The sequence below is a fragment of the Bos mutus genome, chromosome 5, assembly GCF_027580195.1.
Source record: "Bos mutus isolate GX-2022 chromosome 5, NWIPB_WYAK_1.1, whole genome shotgun sequence".
NCBI lineage: Eukaryota > Metazoa > Chordata > Mammalia > Artiodactyla > Bovidae > Bos > Bos mutus.
In genome coordinates, this window is record NC_091621.1 from 24,792,085 (window position 1) to 24,809,474 (window position 17,390).

General features: G+C 37.8%; 1 protein-coding gene across 1 annotated transcript; it reads right to left on the reverse strand.

Moving 5' to 3' along the window:
• Positions 1-281: 281 nt before the first annotated feature.
• Positions 282-16,677, reverse strand: TMBIM4 (transmembrane BAX inhibitor motif containing 4). The gene is made up of 7 exons (XM_005910354.3): positions 16,492-16,677; positions 10,164-10,272; positions 9,098-9,203; positions 6,853-6,886; positions 4,819-4,936; positions 2,572-2,617; positions 282-2,053 (listed from the first exon to the last, which is right to left on the reverse strand). The coding sequence occupies exons 1-7, from the start codon at positions 16,586-16,588 to the stop codon at positions 1,847-1,849; spliced, it is 717 nt and encodes a 238-aa protein (XP_005910416.1). The 5' UTR covers positions 16,589-16,677; the 3' UTR covers positions 282-1,846.
• Positions 16,678-17,390: the final 713 nt, after the last annotated feature.

Here is a 17,390-nt window from a genome sequence, read left to right on the forward strand (position 1 = left end):
AATGGACTTGTGAAAACAATGGGGAAAGAGAGGGTGGGATGAATTGAGAGTAGTGCTGACATACACACTACCATGTATAAAAGAGATAGCTAGTAGGAAGCTGCTGTGTAACACGGGGAGCTCAGTTCAGTGCTCTGTGATGAGCTACAGGGGTGGGAAGGAGGCCAAGAGGGAGGGGAGAGATATATATAGTTATAGAAACCAACACAACATTGTAAAACAATTATCCTCCAATTAAAAATAAATTTTAAAAAACGGTATTGTTTTACATTTTTTAAATGTCGTTTTTATCTGCATTTGCTTATTTATTATCTTTAGTCACAATTCAGTACATTCTCCCTTTTGACCAACAATAATAACATTAATAACAGCAGCTGACATTAATAAACACTTAGTTTATATGATATACTCATCTCACTTAATCCTTATAACAATCAGTAAAGAAGGTGGTGTTATTCCTATTATAAAGATGAGGTAAAAGACCTAAGGAAGGAAGGATAAGTAACGTGCCAAAGGTCAAATCACCAGTTGGTTACACAGCAAGGATTCCAATTTAGATTCTCTTACCTACGATGCTATGTTAACATGAGTATAGCATTATGCAACTGGATATTCAATAATTAATTGATAGTGATGGGGTCAAATTTACATCTAAAACTCACCAAAGGCTGTATCTATATACTACTAATTTATTTCAGTTTAATAGCTGGGAAACAATGCTTAGTGAGTGTTACAGGCTGAGTTGTACCCCCTGAAAATTCATATAATGAAGTCTGTCTTAATCTATTTGGGCAGCCAAAACAACACACTATAGAGACTGGGTGGTTTATAAACAACAAAAATTTACTTCTCACAGTTCTAGAGGCTGGGAAGTCCAAGATCAAGGTGCAGGCATATTCAGTGTCTAGTTTAAAGGTCCTCTTCCTGGTTCATAGACTGTCTTTTCATCATCAGCTCATGTGGCAGAAAGGGTAAGCGGTGTCTGTGGGCTCTCTTTTTAAAAAAGAGCACTAATCCCACTCGTGAGAACTCCATCCTCATGACCTAAGCACATCCCAAAAGCCCTACCTCCTCATAGCATCACAGGGGGCATCAGGTTTCAACAAATTATTTAGTGAATGCAAACATTAGGACCAGTGCAAAGTCCCAATTCCTGGTACCTCAGAATGTGACTGTATTTGGAGACAGAATCTTTATAAAGAAGTAATTAGAGTAAAATGAAGTCATTAGGGTGGGCCCTAGTCCAATATGACTGGTATCCTTATAAGAGGAAATTTGAATACAGACAAGTACAGAGAGAAGTCCACGTGAAGACACAGGGAAATGACCATCATTCAGGCAAGAGAGGGAACTCAGAAGAAATCAACCCTACCTTGACCTCACACTTCCAATCTCCAGAACTTTAGAAAAGAAAGTAAATTTCTGTTTAAGCCATGCGATCGGTGGTACTTTGTTATGGCACCTTAGCAAATGAATGCTGTCAGGAATTTGCTAAAGTTTTATTGGTCATTGGTATACTGCTATAATTTTTAAATGAAACTTGTACTTTAAAAACTAAGAATGTTAACTTCTATGTCAAAATAACTGACTTAAGCACACTTTTAATTTTTAATGCATCATACTGTAATGAAATGTCATTAACATTTTAATATAATTTTATTGTAATACTGAATAATTCCCTGTAATTATTCTTTCATACTTTTTCCTTTCTAAATAAGATTAAAATCTAGTCAAAGGAGATTTATACTTTATAATACACAGCATACAAATAAGATCTTAAAAGTATTTAACAATTATATCTCAAACTTTATTACTTAAGGAATCAGTTTCTATATACTGCTTTCAATCACTTTTTATTAGCTGCTTCCAAAACCCGTAACAGGTGCAAGAAGAGATTGATGATATCCAAGTAGAGGTTGATGGCAGCTAATACATACTCTTCAGGTGACAGCCTGTGCATCAGTGAGTGTGTGTCATAGATGATGAATCCGCAGAAAAGAAGGGCTCCCCCAGCAGCCAAGACCAACTCCACTGTCTCACTGTAAAAAAACAACTAAAGGCAAGAGATTATTGTAATAGTTTTATATTTAAGAACAGCATTAAGAATACTTAAGTTACTTATACTCTACATACATATTTAATAATTCTGTACAACTTTGAATACAAATGTTAAAAGTAGAAAAGGCAGGGCAGGTCCACTTGTGTTGGATGAATGGGTGAAGGGAGGAACCAATGAATATTCTCCTTTCTATTAAATTACCCACCTGACTTTTGAACAGTACCATTCCAAACATAAATTATTTAAAATCTATTTCTTACTCAGAATTACATGTGCCACTTGAAGATTAGCAATTTCAAGTGAGGACCTCTTTCTATTTCATTTAACTCATTTGTTCATCTTTCTTTCAACCAATAATATTAACATAAGACCTTGATTTTTAAAATATCATTTTAAAATCATTCTACATACAAATGTTCCAGATAATTATAACCAAGTGTCCTACAATAACATGTCTCTTACAGCTTTTTGAGATTATTTGTATTTCAAGTTATCATTCTAAAACAACTTACCCTCAAGATTCCTGACAAACACAAAATCCACAAACCAGCAAACAGTCTATAAAAACAAAAATTTTAATAATTTAGAATATTGTTCCTAACCAAAAACCTTTGTAAACTCATTCAGCATTTTCTGAATAAATAAATCCATCCTGATATTTGGCAAAGAATCACTGAAATGTAAGAATTCTTAAACCTACAATGAATATTACAGAATACCCAGAAATTGAAAGAACAGCTATCTATTCAACATTTGTTTTTATGGTGTAGAAGACTAATTAAGAGTATAATTTTTAAAGTTTCAATTGGAATATAAAGAAAATATTGACATAAGCAAAATATCATTAGAAATATCATTTAATTCAGAGAGCTATAAAACTTCTTAAAAATATATAAATTTACCAATGAAGCATAATTTCATTTTTAACCAAATAACAAATGATTCTGTGAACACGCATATCCATTAGAGTTCCCAATGTACACTCTGTTTTATTCTGATGTATTAAAGAACTTAATTTATGCACATAAATTTGCCACTGCTATAATTTTATGAGTTATCATTCATTATATATAAAATAAAATTATATATTATATATGTAAGATATAATTATATGACAAGGACATCTAGGAAGTCAGTCCTATTATCTTATGAGACTTGGAAGCCTGAATATACATCTGCTGCCTCAGGCCACAAGTACACTGACCAAATTTATGCTCCCTCCTTAAATAAAAATGAGACAAAATATACGAAACAACAGTTTTCAAACAATAAGCAGCACAGGACAATGAGTCCTGAGATGAGGGAAACAAAGAAGGTAAGCTCTACAAATGACCCAGCTAGAGTTCCCAGGCCACAGTGCAGGGACAGGAATCCATATGCAGCTTTGTGGTTTCCTTGAGCTGAAGAGACGAGAATTCAGAGGTCAGAGAAGCTAAAGTGGTAGACTTTGAAGATCCAAGTTCTAGAGAAAAAAAGGGTTATACAGAGATTTCTGGTGGCATGCAGAGGGTTCTCCTCCAGTCTTTAGCTAAGTACTTATCAATGCATATTTGTGAGGAAGTACCAAAGTCTGGAGAAACCACCACCAGAGAGAACCAGGCAGAAAAATCCTCAGATGCACTAAAGCCAGGAATAGTTTTGATTCACACCAGCTAGAGTGAAAAGACCTGAGACATGGGGCTTTGAGTAATCCTCAGAAGGATACTATCTCAAGAGTGGGGCCAAATTAGCCCTGAACTAAAAGCTGTTCTGGATCCAGCTAACAGAGCTTAAAAACAAGCCTCAAAAGATTCAGACCATTTCCAAAGAACTTAATTGCTTCCTAGAAGAACAGAACCTAACACATATGCAAAACAGGAAGCAAAAAAACAAAATTATATATATATATAGCTTCTCCTTAAATCATACTCCATTCTAATACAACTGTTTATGCATCCTGCACAATTGTCAGTGTTGGCTGACCAATTAATATTTTATCCCAGTAGAGACTTCTGATAATCTGGTTGTTGTTCAGTTGCTAAGTTGTGTCCAACTCCTTGTGACCCCATGGACTGCAGCACACCAGACTTCCCAGTCCCTTCACTATCTCCACTATCTGGAGTACCAGGAAAAAAGGGGGAGGAAAGAAAGTTTTGCAAGACTAGACTACTTGTAAATTTTTAGTGCTTTAACAGGAAAAAAGAGCAGAAAACGTTTCGGTGATTATGTGCCAAAAGAAAGCCATTGTGAGCTTAGGAAAGATTCTATGCATTCTTACCAAGGTGAGGGCAACACAGTACCATTATCCTAATATAAAAAGGATCATTCCTTATATTAGTTTGAAGAAGGATACAGGTTACTTAAGATGGATCAAAAAATTTAAAGTTCATGCAGACTTCCTTAGCACCTGGGTCACAATTACCTTGCTTTTGCCACAAAGATGTGGATGGTAACATTTCCCACAGTTAATGTTAAGATCTAAATAATTCAGGTAAATTTCATACCATTTATAAAGCATGCAAGCCTATAGCCTCTCTAGAAAGCTTAAATTTCAGGGCATTCACTTCCCTTTCAATATAGAGGTGAAGCAAAAAACTCAAAGCTACTTTCCATCTCCTATCATGTATGCTCCAGGAGAGTAGGGCCCTAGTACCCAAAGGGATGACTTCTCATTACCTCCATTTTTAAAGTATCCAATGCTAACAGTACAGCACCTCTCTCAAAACGAGGTAGTAGTGAAGATATCTATCTATCATAGCCATGATAAATACATCACTTACCCTGCTCCAAATTTGCTGAAATCTCTCTTAGACTGTAAAGTATATACAGTCAAACCAAGAAATACTGCACAAGTCAGTATGAAAGCTTGCAGGACAACATACACATCATAGAAAGTAACTGTAAAATTACAAAACATTGATTAAAAATACATATAAACCATATAAAAGCTTTTTTTCTGTCATATAATAGAAATGCCTTATTTTGTCCTATACTACTTGCCAATAAAAACAATTATGAAAAGATTCCTTATTCAGTCTTCAACTCTTGTATGGTAAAACCACACCCATAGTGCAATAAGCAGGCTCCAAAATATACAACATAAGGAGATCACATCATTATGAAGTTAAAGAAATGGCTAGAAGATAATACACAGCCAGCTGGTTTAGGAGTTTAGGGAATATGGTGAAATGATTTTCACCCATTTCTATCCCAGCTGCAGTTCATCACCATTTGTGGTAACTGTCAACTATGGCTTAAACCATCAATAGTGATGGTTCTGGGTCCTGTGGCTGGCTGGGAATTCCTAGGCAAGAAAAATATTGGGGCTGTCTGGGGTTGTCTGCCATTTACCAGCACTGTAGGCAATAGAAACCAACCACGAATTGCTTTATATCCAAGTCTGCATTATCCTGGAGAACATTATTGGGGTTTACTGGATATATATCGAATTTACTCCAGAAATTTTAGAATGACCATCTAGACTGACTATAGCAATTGTAATAAAACTGCTCAACATTTTACAGAATACTGAATTATAACCTCTTTAAAGGTAATTGAGTGTTTTGAACTCAAATCCATTTAAGTAATTTTTAATCTGAGAGGGATAAATTATCCAAGTTCCTTCTGTTTCTAAGTAGTTGACTTTATTTATCCCACACAGGGTTAAGAAGATGAATATGCAGAAAAGATAAAACATGAAATCACTTTTGCTTCTTCTCAGAAATTTCAGTAAGTTCGGGTGGATTCCATCTCTCTCCAACATCCCTTACAAATGGTGGATGCCAGAGAGGACAGAGATAGACTTAATAACACAGTAGTAAGTAATAGATAATAACACTGATAGTAAGTTAAGTATTAATAATACTTCCTTTCCATGTTGAGAAATTTCAACCCTATTTAGTTTGGTGGTTATTATTTATTTATGTTCTGATTCTTTTATAAAAAGAAGAGATGAATTACCAAAAAACATATAGACAAAACCTAGCATGAAAAAGTTAAAAACAGTAATGACAAAATAAGAAGAGAAAAATACATTAACAATATGGATCCACAATTTATTGCTATTGACAGTAACAGTACATTCTGATCTTTTTTGGTATCCCAGATAAATAATTTTGAAACAATCAGAATTTTTATTGTTAATCACAAAATTTTTTACTTGAGATATTATTATATAGGGTACATCAAATAATTATAACAGATACTTCCTTTTAAATATTATATATATTTAACACAAAATACAAGACAGAAATGACTATTGTTTCTTGTAGTGCCCTCTGATGAAATATGAGGATGTAATAAGGTACAGTTCAGTGCAGGCAATTTGAGATACTGAGCTCATGTGATGAAAGAGCATGGTTCCAAACATGTTATTAGTTCTTTTAAGATCCCTTTAAACAAGAAAAAAGATTAGCTATAGTTGTCTTTTTTTTATTTTTGGCTGCGCTATGCAGCATGTGAGATTTTTAGTTCCCTGACCAGGGATTGAACCCATATCCTCTGCAGTGGAAGGGCGGAGTGATTAACCACTGGATTGCCAGGGAAGTATCTGATGTTGTCTTGTTGGATAAACAAAATGAATATTGTTCTCTGTTCCTATTGTTTTCCTAATTCTTTTCGACTTCCTCTGAACTCAGCTAAAACTATATAAACATTTACTTTTTGCTTATATTTTAGGAATTCTTCATTCTATGCCACATTTTTTAATATGACATTACATGATGTTAAGCTTTAGCCCCAAACACTTTTTTACCCAAAAGATTTATCCACTTTAAAAAGTTACTGTAATATACAGAAGCACAATTATGGCTTACCAACGAAGGCCACGGTCAGAGATTCCAACAGTGTCTAAGAAAAAGAGACTGAAATTACATAGATGCATGTAAAATTTATACTGTTAAGTACATGTTCTGATTTCCAGGAATTCAAGGTGATTTCATACCCATGATCTCATTTTAGTTTCAGAGCAGCCTTTTGAAGTATATGGGACATATAATAAGCCCACCATAATAAAAATGAGACCTCAATGTATTAAATGAAAATATTTAGATTCTTTTCTTTTTTTTGACTGTGCTGCACAGTTTGTGGTATCTTAGTTCCCCAACCACAGCAGTAAAAGCAATGAGTCCCAACCATAGGACAACCAGGGTATTTCCATGAGAACAGATTCCAATTGTTATACCATTATTCCTTAAACTCAACTAGATTTTTCATATCTGCAACAGGGAGATTCTAGAAGTAATATAGAAAATTCTATTTTTCTCACTCTTTATGATGTAAATAAAGTTGAAACTGCAAATCACATGCACATTTAAAAAACCTCACTACCTCACACAAACAAACACGGAAAGAATATAATATTTAGATAGTACTTTGGTGTGGCAGGACTGGTCTCCTTTAGGATGGACTGATTGGATCTCCTTGCAGTCCAAGGGACTCTCAAGAGTCTTCTCCAACACCACACTTCAAAAGCATCAATTCTTCGGTGCTCAGCTTTCTTCACAGTCCAACTTTCACATCCATACATGACAACAGGAAAAACCACAGCCTTGACTAGACAGACCTTTGTTGGCAAAGTAATGTCTCTGCTTTTCAATATGGTGTCTAGGTTGGTCATAACTTTCCTTCCAAGGAGTAAGCGTCTGTTAATTTCATGGCTGCAGTCACCATCTGCAGTGATTTTGGAGCCCAGAAAAATAAAGTCTGACACTGTTTCCACTGTTTCCCCATCTATTTCCCATAAAGACGGGACCAGATGCCATGATCTTATTTTTCTGAATGTTGAGCTTTAAGCCAACCTTTTCACTCTCCTCTTTCACTTTCATCAAGAGGCTTTTTAGTTCCTCTTCACTTTCTGCCATAAGGGTGGTGTCATCTGCATATCTGAGGTTATTGATATTTCTCCCGGCAATCTTGATTCCAGCTTGTGCTTCTTCCAGCCCAGCATTTCTCATGATGTACTCTGCATCTAAGTTAAACAAGTAGGGTGACAATATACAGCCTTGATGTACTCCTTTTCCTATTTGGAACCAGTCTGTTGTTCCATGTCCAGTTCTACCAGTCCTGGGTGTTCACTGGAAGGACTGATGCTGAGGCTGAAACTCCAATACTTTGGCCACCTCATGCGAAGAGCTGACTCATTGGAAAACACCCTGATGCTGGGAAGGATTGGGGCAGGAGGAGAAGGGGACGACAGGGGATGAGATGGCTGGATGGCATCACCAACTCAATGGACATGAGTTTGAGTAAACTCCGGGAGTTGGTGATGGACAGGGAGGCCTCGCATGCTGCGATTCATGGGATCACAAAGAGTTGGACATGACTGAGTGACTGAACTGAACTTGGTGTGGCAGAGTATTGAAACTGTCCCCCAGTATTCTTTTTTCTTTCTTGGTAACAGAATTTTGCCTAAACATATACCCATTCAGATTAAGCATTATGTTTTCAGCTTCCCTGGCAGCTATATCTGCAAGAATCTAGATCTAAAAGCTAGAATATAGTGTGACTATATTCTAGTCAATATAATGTGAATAGAGAGACATACAACCCTGAGGAGCAAAGAGGTTTGCTCTCTCCTTTCTCTTTTCATTTTTTAAATAGATAGAATGCAGGTATGGTAGTAAGCTATCTTATTCGATGCAACTTTATTTATTTATTTTTTTTATTTTTTTTTTCCGATGCAACTTTAGAAATGTCTAAACTATAGCAGTGTCTGGGCCCCTGACAACTTCACTAAACAGTCATTCAGATTTTTATATGAAAGAGACATAAGCTATCTTGTTTAAGCCACGTCAAAAGTAGCTGAACTCATATCCTAAATAAGAATTAGGGATACTGAGCTTCATCCTCAAGCTTCTTTCCCCTTAATTATATCTTTGTTTTAATTGTTTATTCTAGTTAAATTTTATCTGATAGACAATTATCATAAAGGTAATGCCTTGATTTTTTAAAAAACTCATTAATTTGGTTCTGCTACTGTTACATATATATATGCATTCAAATAAATAAATTTAAAGTTCAGGAATAAATGTTAAGGAAACACATTGTCAAAGTACTTACAAATCCAAAAAGCAGGTATAGGTTAAGGGGATGCTTATGTCTGTTTACAGTCAAGGCTAAAATCAAACCCAAGGATCCAAGGGCCAACACCAAAATTAAGGCAGGACTGAAAGACAAAAAATTAAAAGCATTCTCAACTTAAAAAAATACCATAAATAACATCCAATTTAATAATAAAATTTCTCTATGTGTTCATGAAAGTACAGGAAAAAAAATTTGGAAGGATCTAAACCAAACTGACCAAAGAAATTATTTTTCCATGGGGAAAATTTGAGACTGTGAGATGGGAAGGAGCAGGAAGACAAAGAATCTTTCCCACTATGAATGTGGAAAATGTAACCTTTTTACGTCATGAATTTCTATTATATTGAATAATTTTTTCAATTAGCATAATGCCTTTTTTAAAAACTAAAACTCAATAAAGAAAAACTATTAAATAATAAGCAAATTTTATACCTAACTACTTTTTTAGGGCATTTACTATATAGCTGTAACTTAAAGAACTTACTCCAAATAGCAAACTAATAGTTCAAGATTCCCCTTTTGTAAAGGAAGGATAGAAATTATCTACTTCTAAGAAAATATTCATTCTTTACTTTTCTTTAATATAAAGTCTATATTACTCTTACCCATGGAAATAATTATTTTGGAGGTCAAATCTTAAACAAATTACGGAAGAACCATATGGAACTCCTCTGAAAGGATTTCAGTGAAATTTTCCTAGCTGTGAACTGACACTAAGGTAAATTTAACTTTTCAAGCACTGTCTTGGGCTTTGGGGACAGGGCATAAGTCTAATAAAGACACACTCAAAAAATTACATTCAATAAAAATTCTTAATGGAGATGAGGGGTTAACTCTATGAAACCAAGCTAAAAATGTTGGCGGTAAATACCATATTGTAGATTATTTTTCTTGCAAAAATTTATTTACAAGAGTTAATCAATCCTTTTTACATTCTAACCTCAAAAGTTAATAGAAAAAAAACCCACTACCTTGCTCATCTTATGCCCTTTGAGTCACATGCAGTGGCTGAAAATGATTCTGAATCATGTCATTACCTTACCTTTCATGTACAAATGTCCGTATAGAATCAAAGTATAAAAAAAATGCCAATGTCACTGTAGTTAAGAGAACTTGGAGAGAAAGGATGCTGTAGACTTTTCTTAGAAAGGCTGAAAAGAGAAAAAAGTTACACATGACTATTTTCTTAAGCATTTATCAGAGTACAGCAAGATCAGGTTTCTTCTTAGACACATTAAATTACTATGTAAATTCTTTCTTAAATCTTAATCCAAATATCACAACTGTAACTAAAACTTAAAAAAAAAAAAGCCTCCCAGAAAATAAAAAATTTTGTTAACTATACTCCAGGAAGCATGAGCTTAAAAAATTAAGTTAATGGGCCAGAATACAAATGTTTCCATCAAAATAAAATGAAACCATCAAATCCATATTTGTGCAACATACAACAAAGCAAAGGATTAAAACCAGAACATGTTTTAAATAACGAAGTTATCTTGAAAGTGAAAAGCAGGAATAGAAAGCATATGGTTAAATATAAAATTTAAAAAGAAATCTTAATTTCCAAGCGGTGCAAATGTTTCCCTAAAATGAAGCTTCTCCATAAAAGGCAAATAATATATAAACTTACTTTCACTCACCTGTTTTTATTTCTCACTTCTACTACCTTTGCCTCTAATTTCTATATAAGAAATTCTGACTTTCAAAATACGTTATTACCAACATCCTTATTACCAACATCCATAAATCAACTCCAAAGCGCAATGATCTAAAAATATTTATAAAAGTCTTCTGATACATAGAAGACTTCCCAGGTGGCGCTAGTGTAAAGAACACACCTGCTAATGCAGAAGATATAAGAGACATGGGTTCGATCCCTGAGTCAGGAAGATCTCCTGCAGAAGGGCATTGCAATCACTCCAGTATTCTTGCCTTCAGAATCCCAGAGAGAGGAGGCTGGTGGGCTACAGTCCACAGGGTCACAAAGAGTTCCTCGTATTCCTGAAGGACCCTAAACAGACTTCTAAATGCTTTATTTTATAGTGATGTCTACTTGTCTTTCACTATTAGACTATGAAGACTAAAGAGCTCCCTAATAATAGGATATTAATATTCATTTTAAGTTTCCCATTTTAGGACACGACTCAGCATGAGTTCCTACCACTCTGCCAGGGATGGCACAGAATATTGTTTAATCGTTAACTCTGGTCCAACTCTCTGTGACCCTGTGGACTACAGCCCGCCAGGCCCCTCTGTCTGTGGGATTTTCCAAGCAAGAATACTGGAGTGGGTTGCCATTTCCTTCTCTAGGGGATTGTCCCAACCCAGGGATCGAACTCACATCTCATGCATCTCCTGCATTGGCAGGTGGATTCTTTTCCTCTGAGCCATCTGGGAAGCCCTTGGCACAGAATAAATACTCCTTAAATTTTATTTGCTTTTAAATAAACTTATATTGAATTAATGAAAAGTAAATTTTGCCAGAGAAAAGGTGTTATTCTGACACAATAATGGAGCCACATAATTTCTTAGGCAAGGACAACACTGTGGAATGATTTTTACCCAACAAAAGATATGGTACTGTCTCTTGACTCTCATGACAATATGCATGCGTAAATGTTCTCTTTGAAAAAAATTCCTACTAAAGACCTCATTCCTCAAGGAATGATGAAGTGCTTTGATGGCATGTCTGCCAAATATCAAGCAGTAAAATAAATATAAGAATAAGAGAATGTTCATAAATAATAAAGATTTAATCCTTAAAGGCCCTCCCATTACATCTTTTTTAAAATATAAGAGTATTTATTTATTTTTTGATTGTGCTGGGTGTACACTGCTGCAAGGGCTTTTCTCTGTTTGCAGTGAGTGGGGGCTACTCTAGTTGCATGGGCTTCTCACTGCGGTGGCTACTCTCTAGGGCACACGGGCTTCAGTAGCTGCGGCCCCTGGGCTCTAGAACACAGGCTCAATAGTTGTGGCGCACAGGCTTTAGTTGCTCCTTGGCATGTGGAATCTTCCCGGATCAGGATCAAACTGGTGTCCCCTGCATTTCAACATGGACTTTGAACCACTGGATGCCCAGGGAAGTCCTCTATACTCTTTTAAAAATAGAACTTAAATCAAATCCCACAAAAAGTAACATTTGACACCCATTTTGAATAACTAATATAAAAAGTGGCAAAAGATATACATACACACCCAGAGAAAAAAATAAAAGATCTGATAAGAAAACAAGTCAAACTGCAATCTTTCAGTTGTTGGTTTTTTTTTTTTTTTGAGTCCTATTTCTGCCTTTCTACTTTTCGGCTTTCTACTTCCACTTCTTCCCTTTCTACTCAAACTTGACAGGCTGAAACATGAACTTTTCATTTCTACCCAATCTGTAACCAGCACCAACCTCCCCCAAGCCAAAAATGTAGGAGTCACCTCTGATTTCCCTCTTTTCCCAATTCATCAACAACTACTGTAGCTTCTACTTGCAAAGTGAAAGTCATCTACCTCTTTGGTCTCCTTTGCTACATTTCCAGTCAGTCTTATGATCTAGCACCTGCACTGTTATAGTAGCCTTCTAATTGGTCTGCATGCTTTCACTGGTCCCACCTATAGTCCCACAGCTGTTGACAGCTATCTTTTTGTAGAGTAATCTGTATCATGTGACTGCCTGCTTAAGTACTTGTAATGCTTTCCCTTCTGCTTACAAAAAAATGTTAAAGTTTTTATGGGGCCTAAGAGACGGACATGACTTCACTTTCACTTTTCACTTTCATACACTGGAGAAGAAAATGGTAGCCCACTCCAGTGTTCTTGCCTGGAGAATCCCAGGGATGGGAGAGCCTGGTGAGCTGCCGTCTATGGGGTTGCACAGTCGGACACAACTGAAGCGACTTAGCAGCAGCAGCAACAAGCCCTACATGACATGTGCATGCATGCTCAGTCTTGTCCGCCTCTTTGTGACCCCATAGACTGCAGCCCACCAGGCTCCTCTGTCTGTTGGCTTTCTCAGAACAGAATTCTGGAGTGGGTTGCCATTTCCTTCTCCAGAGGATCCTTTGGACCCAGGGCTTGAACCTGTACCTCCTGTATCTCCTGCATTGGCAGAGGGATTCTTTACCACTGAGCCAACTGGGAAGCCCGTGATTATCATAACTAGGTCATAAAAGACACGGTAGCTTCCTTAATGGTCTCTCCTGGGTTGCATGCTCTTGACAAGTCAGCTACCACGCCATGATGCTCAAGCAGCCAATGGAGAAGGTCACATGGCAAAGAATTAACACCTTGTATCAACATCTGCATGAGTGGGGTTTCCAGGAAGCAGATCTTCAACCCAGTGAAGTCTTCAGATGACTGCAGTCTCAGCCCACATCTTGAGTGGACTCTCCTAAGACACCCTGAGCCAGAACCACCTAGCTATGCCTATCCCATATTTCTGATTCTCAGAAACTGTGTTAAGTAATAACTGTTGTTTTAAGCTTCTAAAATTTGGAATAAATTTTAATAAAGCAATAGATAACGAATACAACCTAGCTAGCTTCTTCTCAACAACACAACTGCCATCTCCTTTAAAAGTTCTTTCCCTGACCATTCCTTAACTAAAATAGCTACTAAGCTACTATTCTAGGCTCTAGTGTCTATTTCATCACTGTTTCTTTTCTTTAGAGAGTTTAACACTGCTAGTAGTCTATTTATTTGCTTAACTCTTTAGGGCCTATCTCCCTTACTACTCCACACAAATAATAAATCTAGAGGACTCAAATATTATCTGGTTACTGCTATATCCTTAATATCAGCAGGGAGCCCAATAAAGTTGTATAAACAAAAGAAAAATGCTCACCTTCACTCACCTGGCTAAAAAAATGTAGATTAAAACAAGATTACATTTTTTTTTACCCACAACAAGAGGCAGTAAACTATGGCTAAGGGCCAAACCCAGCACATCACCTGATTTTATAAGAAAGTTTTCCTGGGCACTGCTGCTGCTAAGTCACTTCAGTCGTGTCCGACTCTGTGCGACCCCATAGACAGCAGCCCACCAGGCTCCCCCGTCCCTGGGATTCTCCAGGCAAGAACACTGGAGTGGGTTGCCATTTCCTTCTCCAATGTGTGAAAGTGAAAAGTGAAAGTGAAGTCGCTCAGTCGTGTCCGACTTCTAGCAACCCCATGGACTGCAGCCTACCAGGCTCCTCCATCCATGGGATTTTCCAGGCAAGAGTACTGGAGTGGGGTGCCATTGCCTTCTCCGTTCCTGGGCACAATCACAGCCATTTCTGTGTCCTCTATAGCTTCTTTTTTTGCCTGGATAATTCCATGGACAGAGGGGCCTGGCAAGCTACAATCCATGGGGTTGCAGAGTCAGACACAACTGAGTGACTAATTGTAATTGTATAGCTTCTTTTGCATGACAATGGCAGAATTTTGTAACTGTGCCACAGAGTCCTTTATTATGACTCCACAAAGCTGAAAATATTTACTATCTGGCCCTTTGGAGAAAATGTTTGCTAATCCCTGATCTACCAGATTGCCAGATACTATGAAGTTTGATGATCTCAGTGCTGGTGAGAGTGCAGTAGAAGGTACCCTCATGTATTGTTTGCTGGAGAGTCAACAGGTGCAATCTCTTTGGGTAGTTGACGACATCAAATTTTAAATGCACATATTCTTTGGACCTATAATTTCACTGCTAAAAATTTACAGAACAATAATTGGAGAAATTCACAACCATATGGAAGAATGGCCCCTAAAGCTCTATTTGAAGGAATAAAAAGAATGAAAAGTAACAATCTAAATACCCATCAAGAAAGGATGATTAAATAAATTATGGAACATACATATTATAGATGATCACCATAGTTAAAAATATGATAAAGCTATAAATATATGCACTGCTATTTTTCAATATGATACATTAAATAAAAATACAAAGTTGCAGAAATGTAAGAATCATAACATTGTGCTTCTTAGTATAAAACAGTATGTCTTAGTGTTTCAAAAATACAAATATAGTAGACTGCTAAAACAGATTAGTTTAATAGACTATGTATATTACATATGTAACAACTAATTATATAAACTTAATGGTACTATAAAAGTGCTCAAGGTAGAGATTGTACTCAGCTTTCATTCTCACATCATTTTTCTGTAGCTTCATAATTTGTTGTCTTCTACCAATAAGCCTTGGCTATTTAAATATATAATATTCCAAAAGTATTTTCCAGAAGATGTACGTATTACATTTTCAAAACAACCCCATTTTCCTTCATGTAAAGGCAGTGAGGAAAGAAGTTTTGGAAGTCACAGTTGCTCACCTTAAGACACTAGTTAGATCAGCCAGGTTAATTTGCTTAAAAAATAGAGGGAGGCATTTCTGTTTTACCTTTAAATTCATAAAAAATTTTGACAGACCAGATACCATTTTAAACTACAGATGCAGTCAGCTTAGTCACAGGCCCAATGACCATGACACAGGGTTCCTTACTGGTAATTTCCTGATAGGAGTGAGATCACACTGGGTGAATTCCTGGATGAGAGCTGTTACCAAGAAAGGAGCCATGATTATCATTTTCTAAACATATGTCTAAGGCTTAGAATTTTCAGTCCCACACCCGTTTCTCCTGAGAATAGAGAAGGGCTGAAAATGGAGGTAATTAATCACGCTTTCGTGAGGAAGCCACCATTAAACCCCAATAGTACGGGGTATGCAGGGCTTCCAGATGGGTGAACACAGCCTCATACCAGGACATAGAAACTGCAAAGACAGACGAGGACACAGAATCAGCCCTTATATCAAAAACATAGCCTGCAATGCAGGAGACCTGGGTTCGATCCCTGGGTCAGGAAAATCCCCTGGAGAAGGAAATGGCAACCCACTCCAGTACTCTTGCCTGGAAAATCCCATGGTCAGAGAAGCCTGGTAGACTACAGTCCATGGGATCGCAGAGTCGGACACGACTGAGCGACTTCACTTTCATTTTCCATTCAGATATACGTCACAATGATCATATAATAAACTTACTTTCACGGAAAAAAATAACCCAAGTTTCTCTTAACTGAAAAATGCCAAATTCAAGCTAGTGAGGTTTTCAACCCCTTTTCCACCGAAGATGATAGGATGGACTCAGTTTCAGGTCTCTGGGCGTACAGCTGGGGAGCCACCTCACCTCTCCCTCTCAGCCCCTGCGGAGGGAGAAAGCCCTTCTTCCCAGCCAGGGGACCGGAAGGAGGAGGGAAGGCTGTCCTCTGAACCCAAGAGATCGGCGGTATCCCCAGGGCCTGGTCGCGGAGGATGCTCGCCTCAGAAGCCGGAAACCAGCCCCCAGAGGCCGGCGACGCCAGGGGACCGACAAGGCGCGGCCGGGAGGGACCCGGCGACGTACCCATTCGGATGTGCACGCTGGCGGAGGCCACACAGCTGCCATAGTTGAAGTCGTCCTCGATAGAAGAGCAGGGGTAGCGGGGGTCAAAGTCCGCCATGTCCGCACAGCACCCCCACCCCAGGGCCCCCGCGGAGCTAAATTGACGACGCCACCACAACGGCCTCAGGCCTTCCACTTCCTGAGGAAGCGATCCAGCCCCAACTAGCCGAGCGGCCGCGCCCGAGCCAAGCCCCAACCAATCGATGAGGTAGCCTCGAACATTCAGTTAGTTCAGTTCCCTTCAGTCGCTCAGTCGTGTCCGACTCTTTGCGACCCCATGGACTGCAGCACGCCAGGCCTCCCTGTCCATCACCAACTCCCGGAGTTTATCCAAACCCATATCCATTGAGTCAGTGATGCCATCCAACCATCTCATCCTCTGTCGTCCCCTTCTCCTCCTGCCCTCAATTTTCCCCAGCATCAGGGTCTTTTCCAACGAATCAGTTCTTTGCATCAGGTGGCCAAAGTATTGGAGTTTCAGCTTCAACATCAGGCCTTCAATGAATATTCAGGACTGATTTCCTTTAGGATGGACTGGTTGGATCTCCTTGCAGTCCAAGGGACTCTCAAGAGTCCAACACCACAGTTCGAAAGCATCAATTCTTCAGAGCTCGGCTTTCTTTGTAGTCCAACTCTTACATCCATACATGACCACTGGAAAAACCATAGCCTTGACTAGATGGACCTTTGTTGGCAAAGTAATGTCTCTGCTTTTTAAAATGCTTCAGTTAGGCTGGAAAAAGGAGTTTGCTTCATGTTAGGGCGGGAGAGAAAATGAGTTACATTTTCAGTGTCATCTGAAGTGAAGGTTTTCTCAGATTTTCCTCCACAAGTTTCTTAAATCCTCTGACCAAGAGAAG